Source organism: Abramis brama (assembly GCF_963993115.1).
Source record: "Abramis brama genome assembly, chromosome: 3".
Classification (NCBI taxonomy): Eukaryota; Metazoa; Chordata; class Actinopteri; order Cypriniformes; family Leuciscidae; genus Abramis; species Abramis brama.
Genome location: NC_139965.1, coordinates 24,322,193 through 24,335,257, shown reverse-complemented (window position 1 = coordinate 24,335,257; position 13,065 = coordinate 24,322,193). Strand labels below are relative to the sequence as shown.

Here is a 13,065-nt window from a genome sequence, read left to right as displayed (position 1 = left end):
TATGGATGAACAGGCATTTGAGTTTACGTACTAATGTTTGTCTCTGCTCTCTTTCAGCCGTACGACAGTCTTCCCACCTCTCAGACGTGCTTCTTCCAGCTCCGTCTCCCACCTTACTCTAGCCAACCCGTCATGGCGGAGCGGCTGCGTTACGCTATTAATAACTGCCGTTCTATCGACATGGACAACTACATGCTGTCCCGCAACGTGGACAATGCAGAGGGGTCTGACACAGATTACTGACCTTATGTGCACACATAAACACAGTGTACACTGTTAGGACTCAGTTTAGTATTCAGTGCAGGCTTTTATAATTTTTATGATTACATATACATCTTAAACACATAATCAAGTGGTTTTATTTCACCTTTTATTTCTTAGCAATTAAGCAAAGCTTGGGTGGGCCGCACAATCTGTTTACACACATGTACACACGCGCACACGTGTGTTGATTGTATATTCTTTCTCTTTACTTTAAAGCACAGTCTTTCGCCACTATTCATTTTTTCAGGATATTCTGCATGAAAGTGTTTTTATTTAAAAAAAAAAAAAAAAATGTATAGAATGACAAAAAAGAAAAATATTGTACATTGTGTATAATGCTTCATTAGGAAATTGTTTTACATGAGTATCTGTATTTATTTGAATTTTTTTGAATCGCCTACACCAGATTTCTTATGTCAGATGCAATAAATGTTTGAATCTGAAACTGCATTTTTGATATATTATTGGTCACAAATTAAAAAATTGAAATAAGGGGAAGAAAAAAAATGTAAGGTCAGTTAAGGTTTTTTTATTTGATACTTTTATTCAACAAGGATGCATTAAATTGATCAAACATGACAAATCTTTTGTTACAGGTTTTTTTTATAAATGCTGTTCTTTTGAGTTCTATTTATCAAAGAATCTTGAAAAAATTCAGGAAAAAAAGTTTCATAATTTCCACAAAAATATTCAGCACAACCATTTCCAACACATACATAGAACTGTTTCTTGAGCGCCAAATCAGCATGCATAGAATGATTTCTGAAGGATCACGTGACACTGAAGTAATGGTTGATTCAGCTTTGCCATCACAAGGAATAAATTCCATTTTAAAATATATAAAAATAGAAAAGCGTTATTTAAGATTAATATTTCACAATATTACTGTTTTTACCCATTCAAATAAATGTAAAAACGCTCTAGCTCGTATTTTGTTCTAATCGTAGATTTCAGAAATTTAGCGCTCAAATTAAACCTTTTTAGAACTCAATCTTATATGAGATTGGGGGTTAAATCATGATTTGATACATCAGGAATGAATTCCCAGCTTCTTTACAAATACGTCCAGCATGGGGGAATTTTTTTTTTATTCAGAACAAAATGCACATGAAAGAAAGAATACAATTACAATGGATTCAAGCTCAACCTACTTTATTATGAATGAAAATGTCATATGTCTTAAAAGGAAAGTAAAAGCATATGAGTCCAATAAAAGTGACATCTAAACCGATACCACTGTACTGACCCCACTTAGGTTTTAAAATCATTCGAGCTTCCTGTAGAGTAGTGGTTTTATTGAAGCGTGGTCATTGCATTGCTCATTCAAGCCCAAGCAATTTAAATGCATTTAAGTACCACTGGGATGGCGATACACGGGAAAATTAAACTGCTGCCCTAGGGAGGGTTGAGGAGGATATTTTAAAAGACAAGATTACAGAATTAAAAGGACAACCCAACGCCACACTCCAGAGAATTCGAGATCTGTTCTAAGAGTCATGACATGATATTAGCAGATGATTTGAACCTAATTGGACAGTTAAACATAAAATACAAGGGAGAAACCCTGACAAGTAAACTATTTAAATGCCAAACCTATACAAGACCTCATTTAAAATCTGCTACAGAGGAAAGAATCACATATGAAAGCAGCTCTAGACGTAATTCTTTAGTATAAAACACACACACACAATCTCTGTCTTTTACATGGTTTCAGTGTCTCTCTCACACACAGAACATGAGGTACAGAACAGAAAACAAAAGAGGAGGTAATTACAGAAAGTGCAAGATCTGCAGACTGATCTGAAATTCCTGTTACTCGGCAACCAACTACCTAGACCATAAGCCTCCCAGAGTCCAGGGCTGCTGGCCGTGACGTCGGCCAACTGGCTCAGTGAGCCGGTCTTTGGAGAAAGTCCTGTTTGTAGTTGATGGGTTATCTGGGCCTGTGATTGGCCAGCAGGAAGTCTTTATCTTTACAGGTAAGGCAGAGTTTGAGGTTCCTCAAAGATCCTCCAGCACATAAGTACGCCCAGGCCGCCATGACAGACAGTATGATGTAGGTCGGGATCAGACTGCCTTGATAGTGTGGGTTCACAAATGTCTGTGGGGGTGAAAAAAAAAAAAATCTCTCACATGATGCCCTTGTGATCATAGAGTCAGCTGTATTAGTCGTGTTTGTTGCTATTCTCTGAGTAATGCATTACTAGTGCAGGGTTTCCCAAATGGGGTTTCGTAAGTTGATGAAAAGCTAATAATTGAATCAAATGTAAAATTATATTATAAGTAAATGTGGCTACTACTAATTGAAATAAACTGAAATAGTGACAGTTTGGTGCAAGTATAAAATCAAAGACTGCAATTTAGATAAGTATACAGTCTGTTGCGCTGCATGTTTCAGATTGAAGAGCGGCACTGTGTTAAACGTGCAGCTTACAGTGTTTTCAGCTTCAGTAAATGCTGCTTCTCACCAACTACATCTCTGTATGTGCAGTAAGTTTAATAACATGCATTTCGGGCATGCAATGTGTGCTACTTTATTTAGACATTCACACAATTAAAAAAAATATTATTATTAATATGGTATATTAGCAGTGTAATTTGCAGTGTAAAAAATGAATAGGTCTATATTTATGAAATTTTTATTTTACAGGACAATTGTAATTACAACCGTAATATTTATATGTCTTATATATTTTTATAATAACAATGAAAACAATATAATATTAATAATAAACAACCCTATATATGTGCAGCCCTATACATAAACAATTTTCAAATCAAAACAGGGTTATTATCGTTAACTAAAGTTATCTCAGTTAATTTAAATAAATAAATAAATAAATATTAGTTGAAAATAAACGTAGAAATGTTGCCTTGGCAATAAACTAAATTAACTAAAAAACTAAAATGAACTAAAACTAAAATAAACATAAATTGAACCTACATAGCAATATTTATAAAAAATAAAAAACAAAATGTAACTAAAATGAACATGAAAACTACAATAAAAGCTAATTAATTATTAAACTATAATAAAACTAAAATAACACACACACATACACAACACAACACTAACTAAAAAAGTTTTATGTTTACTTGCATGTCATGTGACCATTAACCAACATCAGAAAACCATGAACATGCGAATGTGACGTTGAATTATTGAAGTATTAACTTAAAATCTCAGGGGATACTTCAAGAAAATATTTGACATCTTAGGGGTCCAGCTGAAAAAGTTTACTGTATGATGCGTGTTGACTTACCAGGCATGATACTATAAGATGACTGATGACCACAGCTCCAAGAGCCCACCATCTCTGTCGCTCACACGCCTCGAAGAAAACAACCCCCCAGAACATATGCAGCAAGATAATGGCCAGTGTCATAAAGGCTGAGGAGGAAAAGCACACCATGAACGACTGATATCATTCTCTGGGTTTAATCACAAACTGCCATCTCATTACCTGAGGATATGAAGTAATGCTGAGGGTCACCATGAATACCGACAGTTCCTGGACCCAAGGAGTCCGAGAGTATGTTGACCACAGAGAACGCACCACTCATGAAGCCAAAGCCCAGACCTGACACTGCAAACCAGTGACACACACAGTTAAACAAACATCGGCTGTTTATTGCACTACTAAGAGAGGCATGTGATGAATGTTTACCATAAGCTAGCTGCCGCATGGAGATGGGCATTGTGTCCTCCTGACTGAGCGTCAACAGCCCTTCATTTGCTTTCCTGAGAGATACGATAACAGATATTAACCACCACCCTCCTACACAACACCAACACTGAATGCCAATGTGAATCACTGACGTAATCTTTTAGTTATTTAAAGACTCCACGAAACCTGACGAGGACTTTTTTAAAGAAGTTAATCCTTTCATAAAAAAATCAAAATAAACACCGTTCTTTTGAATTTTCTCAATCAAACAAAAATATTGATAATAATAAGAAATGTTTCTTGAGCATCAAATCAGCATATTAGAATGATTTCTGAAGGATCATGTGACACTGAAGACATTCGTGACATTAGGCACGATGATTTTCTGATCATATTTTTTTTCCAGTCACATATTACCCATTTCAAACCACATTAATCTTAATAACTACTATTAATTTTGTATTTAATCATTTATAAGTGATATATAATTGTTCATGAAGGCTGGAAATGAAAAACACCTTATATTCAGGTGTGCAGAATTATTAGACACGTTATCTTTCGCAGATAAAATAAGCCAAAAACGAGATTTAACTCAGACTGAAAAGTCAAAAATTATTAAATGCCCATGAGAAGGATGCAATACTAGAAACTGCAGTTAAGGCATGACCATTGGACAGTGAAATGCTCATTGGGTCAGACAAAAACAGGTGGAGAAGAAAAGACACATGTTAACTGCAAAAGAATTAAGAATTAAGTGTGAAAGCATCAGGAACCCTTTAGTCTCCAGCGCCACCAAGTTTTGGGAGTTATCTAAAAATTGACACCCAAAACTTACTGCCAGATTCTGGAAGATGAATTCTTCAAACAGTGGTACAAGAGGATATAGTGCTGGTCCTTCAAGAGTCACTCTCAATCAGTCTGTCTATAAAGCCTATAAAAAAACAGTCTTCATGTATTTTACTACACTTCAGCTTGTGATTCTTATTAAGTGGGGGTCATTTTTTAGGATTCTTTACCTAACCTAAGTCTCTGAGATCCTGACACCTTGCACTTCTGGAGACTCCAGGTAGGTTGAAGTTCTGGAAAATGGTGGCGCTGGAGACTAAAGGGTTCCTGATGGTTTACACTTAATTCTTCATCTTAATTCTTTTGCAGTTAACATGTGTCTTTTCATCTCCACCTGTTTTTGTCTGACCCAATGAGCATTTCACTGTCCAATGGTCATGCCCTAACTGCAATTTCTAGTATTGCATCCTTCTCATGGGCATTTAAAGGTCCCATATTGTACACCTTTCTGAAGTTTTATTTAGGTTGTGAATGTCCTTAAGAATATATATTTGCGGTATAAGTACCAAAAACCATCCCAATATATTTTTATAGCTCCTTTCTCAGGAGCTCTGCTAGAACAGGTTGATTTTGGCCAGTCTAATTAATATTCATGAGCCTCTCTTCTGATTGGCCTGTTGTTTTCTGAGTGACGCACGACCAGGCCAACCACAGGTAACTAGGGTCGTGTATGCTGTAGCCTGCTGTGGCATGATGATGCTCACAAGCAAGGTAAATAAAACACCTGTAATGATGGACGTTGCTGAGGGAAATGTTATCCGGCCTTACATGTTCGAGCCGGATTCAGACCCCGAATCGGCGACGACAGGAGACAAACAACAACCTCACTTTCGGCGTTATTGTAAGAGTATTATAATTACCATTACATCAATGCTGCACACAGATTTAACGTTAACGCTAATTTAAGCTGTAAATTAATTTGTCTGTAAACAAACTCAGACTTTTTTTCTTTTTTTTTGTCAAATTCGATTTAAATCTCCAAAATATGTATGTTAATAGCTAGTTATACATTGACTTTGAAACACTTAACTGCTGTATAATATGTAACATTAGCAGACAGACACCGAATGCAGTAAGCTATGTAACTATTGCTTTCCAACTGATACAGTTGACATGCTACAATTCCTTTTACAATGTTACTTTTTTCTGTAAAAGGTGTACTTGTGGTAAATGTGCACTTGTGGTAAATGTGCAAGGATGTCCACAGAACACGAGAACATATGCTGCAATTGACGCCCAAGGTAAACATCTTTGAGGAGTAGCTTCTTTGAAAAACCGGCATTGAACTGAGCCTGATTGACGAAGCAGTCACTTGTGAACTGTGCAGAACAGACGGTTAAGGTTGAACTAAATTGCTGTGGCGTTTCTAAATAAATAAACATTAGCCACTGTTCTCTTATATTAATGTTGTTCGGAAGCCTGTGCAATAATGTAGTTTCCTGACAGTGGGCAGTGCTCGGGGTGGAGACTGAGTAGTTCTGACGTCACGTTTATACGGAAGTCACAACGGCTTGTGAAAAGGCACAGCTACTTTATGCAGGCTGTGTGCATTTGTCTGTGGATTGACTGTTTTGAAACTTATATGGTAGTTTCATAGCCCCTAGACCTCTGTTATCATGAAAAAAGCCAGGAAATTTCAGTTTTGACAATATGGGACCTTATAAAAATAATTTTGGACTTTCAGTCTGAATGAAATCTCTTTTTTGGCTTATTTCATCTGTAAAAGAAAACGTACCTAATAATTACGCACACCAGACTATAAGGCATTTTACATTTCCAGCCTTCATGAACAATTATAAATGATTAAATACAAAATTAATAGTAGTTATTAAGATTAATGTGGTTTTAAATTAGTAAAATGAGACTGGAAAATAAATATGATCAGAAAATCAACGTGCCTAATAAATCTGCACGCACTGTTAATGACTACGAAAACTCAGCTTTGCAATCACAGGGAAAAAATGCATTTTTAATTTATTTTAAATTATAATAATATTTCACAATATCGCTCTTTTTAGTGTATTTTTGATTAAACAAAGGCAGCCTTGGTGAGCATAACAGACTTTCAATTTTTTAAATACTGACCCCAAACTTTTGAATACCGCCTTTCTCTTCTTTTTTTTGGGAGGTTTTGATTTTTCCAAGAAAAGCAGTTATGTTTAGTTATGTCATAGCCATGAACCATGATTCACTACTTCTTGGTCAGTTGCAGGGGAGGGACATTTTCATTCTAGATAGCATTTGATTGGACAAAAATCTATCTAGTGCAACATGAGTCATCAATATTTTTGCTTCCATTCCCACAGAAGAGAAAGAAATGTGTATACCTAAAAGTGAATTTTGTTTGCGTTGATGTGTAAACTAGCATATAAATGAACACAAAACACAGCCATGCCACTTAAATGTTATATCAGTGCAGTTAATGCTCAAGAACATGATACACTGTTATATTTAGGCTTATTGATTATGCATCTCCTTTCAAACAAGCAAAATGGATGGATAATTCTTACTTCAGCAATCTGTAGTAACCATATCTGAAAGCCTCCTGAAGCAGAACAGAGAGCACGACTCCAAAAATGAGCAGCCCTCTCTGCTGAGTGGCACTGTTCTTGTTGCTGATCTGAACTGTGATGAACCACACAAGAGAGGACAGCAGCAAAGACACCAGCCAGAAGAACGCCCTAAAACAAACACAATCATCTTACAAACACCGTAGGGGCTTCCCCATTCCATTGCTTGTTTGCGCTCTTAAAGGAGCAGCACAGCCACAAATGATTTCTAAAATTACCCTGTTGTTCCCCATGCTACAGTTCAAAAGTTTGGGGTCGGTACGATGTTTCTGAAAGAAGTCTCTTATGCTCACAACACAAGGATGCAATTATTCACAAATACAGTAAAATGTGAAATATTTGGATCAATTTAATGCTGAATAAAAGTATTAATTTCCATAAAAATTAAACCCCAAACTTTTGAACAGTAGTGTTTTTTTTGTGAACTATTCCTTTAAATATCTTAAGATTTCAAAACTTCTTCATTTATTCATTCAAAGATGCGTGAGTTTGTCATGATTTAACAGTATTCCAAATAAGCTTGAGATCCTAGTGATTTCACTACAGCAGCAGAAGTGAAGGGCAGTTCTCAGCCCAGATGATGAAGTGCTGTATATCACGGGACTTTCAGCCACACTAAGCCGCACATCTGCCCTGATACTCACCCTGCTATGAGGAAGATCACACGCAGCGGGTCCCGGGCGATTGTAAACAGAAACAAACTGATGGCCGGGCCGAAAGCGATGAACGTACAGCCGAAAAACACCGCCACTGTCATGATGGAGCTCGGCTAACCTGCTAATTCAATCAATAACTACCACTTCACCCTCAGACGCTATCAACAAACGGCATCCATGAGAGAGTCATACGGCTGTCAGTCGGTTCGTATAAGCAACATAGATCAACAATTATGGAAGCATTTATTGTACCCGTTTTCTTCGAAATAGGTTAAGAGGGTTCAGCGCTGCGCTTGAAACAGAGTTCAGCACAACGGCTAAGGTTACTTCCGGTTCCTAGTCATATCATGTGACCTCATGTGTTTCGGAATCATATCAGTTTTCTTACCGCACCCACTGATTTCCTTTTCTTACCACCATTATTCAACCATCCTTTTTGTCCTATGAAACTTGACACACATTTAAGCCTATTTTGAAAGCCTATTTTTTAAACTCTTGATTACAGTAGCCTACGATAGGTCTATCACCCTGAGACATTTAAAATGTGTTTTTATCTTCATAGTTCATTCAATTTCACTCACATTTAGACAAAATGTTAATTCACTTTAATAAGTTATTACAAATATAAAGAATTACTGTGTTGAACATTAGCATTCATACTCTCCATTATTATCCAAATAGTTTACAGTCATTCCATATAATGCATTTGAAAAAAAAGAATTATTCTTGTCCAAACCTACACAGTATAATAAATACAGCATATAAGCAAAAATCCTCCTGTGCATTGTGTTAGCCACAAAAAAATAAATAAATAAAACTGAGCAGTAACAGTACTGTGGAGACGTTTTCTTCTAAAAGTACGTAGTTGCCACTCATCCTCAGTTTGAAGTATCATAATGTTGATCATCCATCAATCAAATGTATAGACATTTTTCTGAGGCAATGATATCGCAAATTATGATGATGAAGAAGATTAAAACTTGTGCATCAACTCCATAACAGCTATAGTTGTGCTCTGGCCAAAGATAAAAGCTCCAGTAATGACAGTCACCACACCCCAACCTGTCAAGAAGATTCTGAAAGAAACAAACAAAATTAGAGAGGGAAAGTGTGTATAAGAAAGAGAAAGTGATTTAAATCAATGCTTAGAAGTGCCATCAATATATGATGAAAAATAATGTAGTCATCAATTTAATTTTCCTGGCTGTTTCCTCTGGTTTCTTTACACATAAAACAGCATAGATGTTACGCACCTCATCCTGGGATTTATAGGTTCTGTCTGCATGGCAAAAATGAGGCACAGTCCTGCAAAAAGTCAGCTTGGTCAATGCCATTTCATGATCTATTTGTGACTTCTATTTCAAATAAATTATTTAAATTCATCGAATAATCTGTGGTTTCCTTAAAAATATTCAATAACCTCAATATTATTGACATTGATGATAATAAAGAATAAAGATATGTTTCTTGAGCTACAAATCAGTGTATCAGAATGATTTCTGCAGGATCATGTGACACTGAAGACTGGAGTAATGATGCTGAAAATTCAGCTTTGCCATCACAGGAGTAAATTACATTTTAAAATACATTTAAATAGAAAGGATGTTTTAAATTGTAATAATATTTCACAATATTACAGTTTTTACTGTATTTTTTATCCAATAAATGCAGCCTTGGTGTGCATTATTTCAAAAACATTAAGAAATCTTCCCAACCCCAAACTTTTGAATGGTAGAGTATGTGTGCATGCTTGTGAGTTGGTGAGATTGTGATTGTTCCATTGAGTGTCTCACCAGGAAAGATAAATATAAAGAAGGCACTAATTCCCCCGATTACGCTGATGACCTCACTCATGTCTGGTACACAGATGGCGATGAGAAGAGTCACAGTGATCCAGAGAAGTGTTAGTATCAGACGGCACCGACTCTCAAACACAGACGTCATTATGGCCCGTCTTTCCCAAAAGCGCAATATTTGTGTTAGAATCACTGACCTGTGAACAATACATAGACACATGAGTGTGTGTACATAGTGTGTGTGTGTGCAGTGAGCTATGCACATTTATTTGTAGTTTACAGTACCTTCCCAAAAGCAAAATTATAGGATAGATGGTGATGATCGAAATCCCAAACAGCAGCCTAGCAATAATCATCACTACATCATTTCCAGGATATGACATCAGGATATCTGAGGCTACTTCCCGTCCAAATGTAAGAAAACCAAACACACCTGCCATATTGCAACCAAGTGTCAGTCTCTCAGTTTAAGACAAAAACTCACTGGAAAATATTTATTATAATAATACAGGTAACTAATGCTCTACAGATATGTGCATATCATAGAGTAAAGTGATTTGACTCACCTGTGAGAGTATAAATAAGCAGGCAGAAAATCATAGATGTGACTGAGATGAAAACCCAATGTGTAATATTTTTGTTTTCCATGCTGCTGTAGATTGCAATACAAGCTTCATGACACTGTAATATAAATAATGATTACAGTGCGTGAGCTTTGAGCAATCCTAATGGTCAAAAGTACAACAGAGAAAGTTAGTCAGATAGTGCACCAGTGATGTAAAGAAATAAATAGAATCTGACCTGGAAACCAAAACAGATGGTAGGAACCACACTGAACATGGAGGCCAATGAGTCCAATCTGTTACAAACACAAGAACCAAAGTAAACCACTGATATGAACAATGTATGCATGCACACAACTTAACGGCAAACATGTACGTATAATTAAACTCACCCTTGACTGTGCACTGGTGTGAGGTCTGCTGTCTGCTCATCTTTTAAATAATACTTTGCAATTACAGCTACACTCAGGTATGTAGCAGCCAGAGTTCCCATTACACTGGCAATTAAACATAAAGAAATGTTAAGAGATCAGAGATAATGATAGATACAGCAGCTCAGAAGTGGAAGAGCAAAGGAACTATGCAGATTTATGTGTCAGCTTTCAACGCACCTGGTGTATTTCTGGATGCCGATCTCTTTGGGAATAGAGAGTGGAAGGACGATAATGAAGCACATAAGAAAGAGTGCAAAACGGTGATCTGTGTACCAATGATATGGCATCTCTCCTTCTGTGTTTCCCGTCACTGTCTCATACAGAGACAGACACACTGAAACACATAAACAAGGGGAAAAATATCTCTTTGTTTCATTGTCATGTGTATATATACACATTACAGTTCCTCACACTGAAACATTATGACTCATATTGAACCACACACATACAACTTACATTTATCCAGCTGATCCTGCACAACCACCAAAAAGGCCACAGAGATCATGAAGAGGTTGAAAACAAAGCAGATCTCGCACAGATGGCCGATCCTCTGTCCGCACACCTCTCGCACCACATCGTGATACGTGTTCTGCCGACTGATTGATGAGGCATAGCCAAGAATGACCAACCCACTTATCAGAAATACCAGAGACACCTGAGAAAGGGAGAAAGATGTTAAATTGCTTTAAACCCCACAATCTACACATCCTTTTTCAGCTGTATCCACATTAGCACTTCCGTGTAAGGGTTTTTTCTTTGCTAAAGGGTTGCATGAACATTAAAGACCTTTTTTTTTCCCTAAAATACCTACCGCCATCCATTTCATTAGTGGCACATTGTGAATAACAGCATCACATTCTCACTCTAATGTGAAAGATACAGACAGAATATAACAGAATATAAACTATGCATTTGTACATCTCAAAAGATGATTGACTGAAAAATAGCCTACAGAATTACAGAATTCTCAATACAAGAAACCATAATATAGGGCAAGTTATCAGTGCTTTAAGAATATGTAACATATGCTTTAATATAAAATAATCTTTATATTAAATCTTAATCTAAAATTAAGATGAAACGATAAAAATATTAATTCTACTTTGCTCTCTGCTGGACAAAACTATGACAAGCCTTAGCTTGTTTGTTGGTCTTAGCTGGTCACTCAGTTGGTTTAGCTGACAAGGTGTTTGTTTTTAGGATCATACCTGTGCTATTGCCCTAAAGTAGCCTAACTGAGACTTATTTGTCGGAATGTTAACAACGCACCATCTCCACACTGATGGCTGTGCTCACGCCGCCGGCCTTTTCAAAAGCCCATGGAAAGTTAAGGAGTCCCGCGCCGAGGGCAGATTTAAGCATGATGAAAATGGCCCCAAATGAGCCCAGCCGCGGGACGTCCGAACCCCGTGCAGGTTTGGATAGCAGACTGATGCTGCGAATACTCTCCCGGGCTAGTTCCTCCATGCTCAGTATGTAAAGACAAAAAACAATGCAATAAGCTTCTCTCTGTAATAATGGAGCGTTAAGAGTCCAATGCATCCGCACTTGTCTGCGGTAAAACCGCTATTTAGTAGGCTATAGCGAGTGAGGCTGTCCCAAGTAAGACCCCCTTAAAAATGTCATCCCAAGGTGAGAAATATTGTAAAGCCTTGCTAGCGTTTGAAACGGTGGGTTCCGAGTCTAAATGATGTCTCCTCTACAGATGCATGTTAAGAGGAATGTGCTTCTGATTTCACACAGGAGTGACTACAGCAACGGCCTTATCAAATGAGAGCTGCTTTTAGTCTAGAATAGCAGGAATTCACGTCAGGACGGTGTTATTTTCTAACGAGAAACACTGCGGCTAAATTCAATTAGTGCTCGTCTTGCGACCCCGTTCGAACCCTTTGAGCAAATATTCATTTGCAGCGCTCACTTGAGGCGCGTGTCTCTTTAAAGGGACAAATCAGAGTTTGTTTGTGTGACTGTGACCTTTTTCGCGTTATTTAGCCTACATTTCTTTCTTTTTGAAAATAAAAATTCACTGCATCTAGAAAAAATCTAGAAAAGAAGCTATCAATAGAAATTGATGTGGCGCTCCACAATGCAAATTTAAACTATTTAAACAAATCAAAGAAATAGAACTTCACAAACAAACTCAGTGTTGTTACATATGTGTGTGAGGCGGTTTTTGAAAATGTGAATTATGTGCAACAAAATATAACTTTGAAATGAAACATCCCACACTGCCCTATCTCGAAATCCCACTGTGCGTCATGTCACGCC

The 13,065-nt window shown here is 37.0% G+C and overlaps 3 protein-coding genes across 10 annotated transcripts in view; 1 reads left to right on the top strand and 2 right to left on the bottom strand.

Moving 5' to 3' along the window:
- The window catches only part of herc1 (HECT and RLD domain containing E3 ubiquitin protein ligase family member 1), a 51,163-nt gene extending 50,449 nt beyond the window's left edge, over positions 1-714 (top strand). For all 8 annotated transcript variants that reach the window (XM_084107478.1, XM_084107477.1, XM_084107473.1 and 5 more), the window contains exon 78: positions 58-714. In XM_084107478.1, the coding sequence (XP_083963604.1) occupies positions 58-243 (186 nt within the window). In that variant the 3' untranslated portion in view covers positions 244-714. The remainder of the gene's footprint in view (positions 1-57) is intronic.
- A 685-nt stretch (positions 715-1,399) lies between these two features.
- On the bottom strand, positions 1,400-8,361 carry aph1b (APH1B gamma secretase subunit). The gene is made up of 6 exons (XM_084107481.1): positions 7,993-8,361; positions 7,289-7,459; positions 3,933-4,006; positions 3,729-3,851; positions 3,528-3,655; positions 1,400-2,365 (listed from the first exon to the last, which is right to left on the bottom strand). Exons 1-6 carry the CDS (start codon positions 8,103-8,105, stop codon positions 2,198-2,200), a joined length of 777 nt encoding a protein of 258 aa, XP_083963607.1. The 5' UTR covers positions 8,106-8,361; the 3' UTR covers positions 1,400-2,197.
- Positions 8,362-8,589: 228 nt separating this feature from the next.
- On the bottom strand, positions 8,590-13,055 carry slc38a8b (solute carrier family 38 member 8b). The gene is made up of 10 exons (XM_084108172.1): positions 12,067-13,055; positions 11,254-11,452; positions 10,975-11,131; positions 10,756-10,860; positions 10,602-10,659; positions 10,367-10,481; positions 10,086-10,233; positions 9,798-9,997; positions 9,258-9,309; positions 8,590-9,080 (listed from the first exon to the last, which is right to left on the bottom strand). The coding sequence occupies exons 1-10, from the start codon at positions 12,337-12,339 to the stop codon at positions 8,978-8,980; spliced, it is 1,410 nt and encodes a 469-aa protein (XP_083964298.1). The 5' UTR covers positions 12,340-13,055; the 3' UTR covers positions 8,590-8,977.
- Between the last annotated feature and the right edge of the window lie 10 nt (positions 13,056-13,065).

What these genes read in the sequence shown, in the direction of transcription:
- aph1b (XM_084107481.1), bottom strand. Translation starts at nt 8,105, where the DNA reads ATGACAGTGGCGGTGTTTTTCGGCTGTACGTTCATCGCTTTCGGCCCG. An exon ending in GGTTACTACAGATTGCTGAA is followed by an intron (nt 4,007 to 7,288) that starts GTAAGAATTATC and finishes CGTATCTCTCAG; the next exon opens with GAAAGCAAATGAAGGGCTGT. An exon ending in CATGCGGCAGCTAGCTTATG is followed by an intron (nt 3,852 to 3,932) that starts GTAAACATTCAT and finishes ACTGGTTTGCAG; the next exon opens with TGTCAGGTCTGGGCTTTGGC.
- slc38a8b (XM_084108172.1), bottom strand. Translation starts at nt 12,339, where the DNA reads ATGCATTGGACTCTTAACGCTCCATTATTACAGAGAGAAGCTTATTGC. An exon ending in ACACCAGTGCACAGTCAAGG is followed by an intron (nt 10,660 to 10,755) that starts GTGAGTTTAATT and finishes TGTTTGTAACAG; the next exon opens with ATTGGACTCATTGGCCTCCA. An exon ending in CTTTATATTTATCTTTCCTG is followed by an intron (nt 9,310 to 9,797) that starts GTGAGACACTCA and finishes GACTTTTTGCAG; the next exon opens with GACTGTGCCTCATTTTTGCC.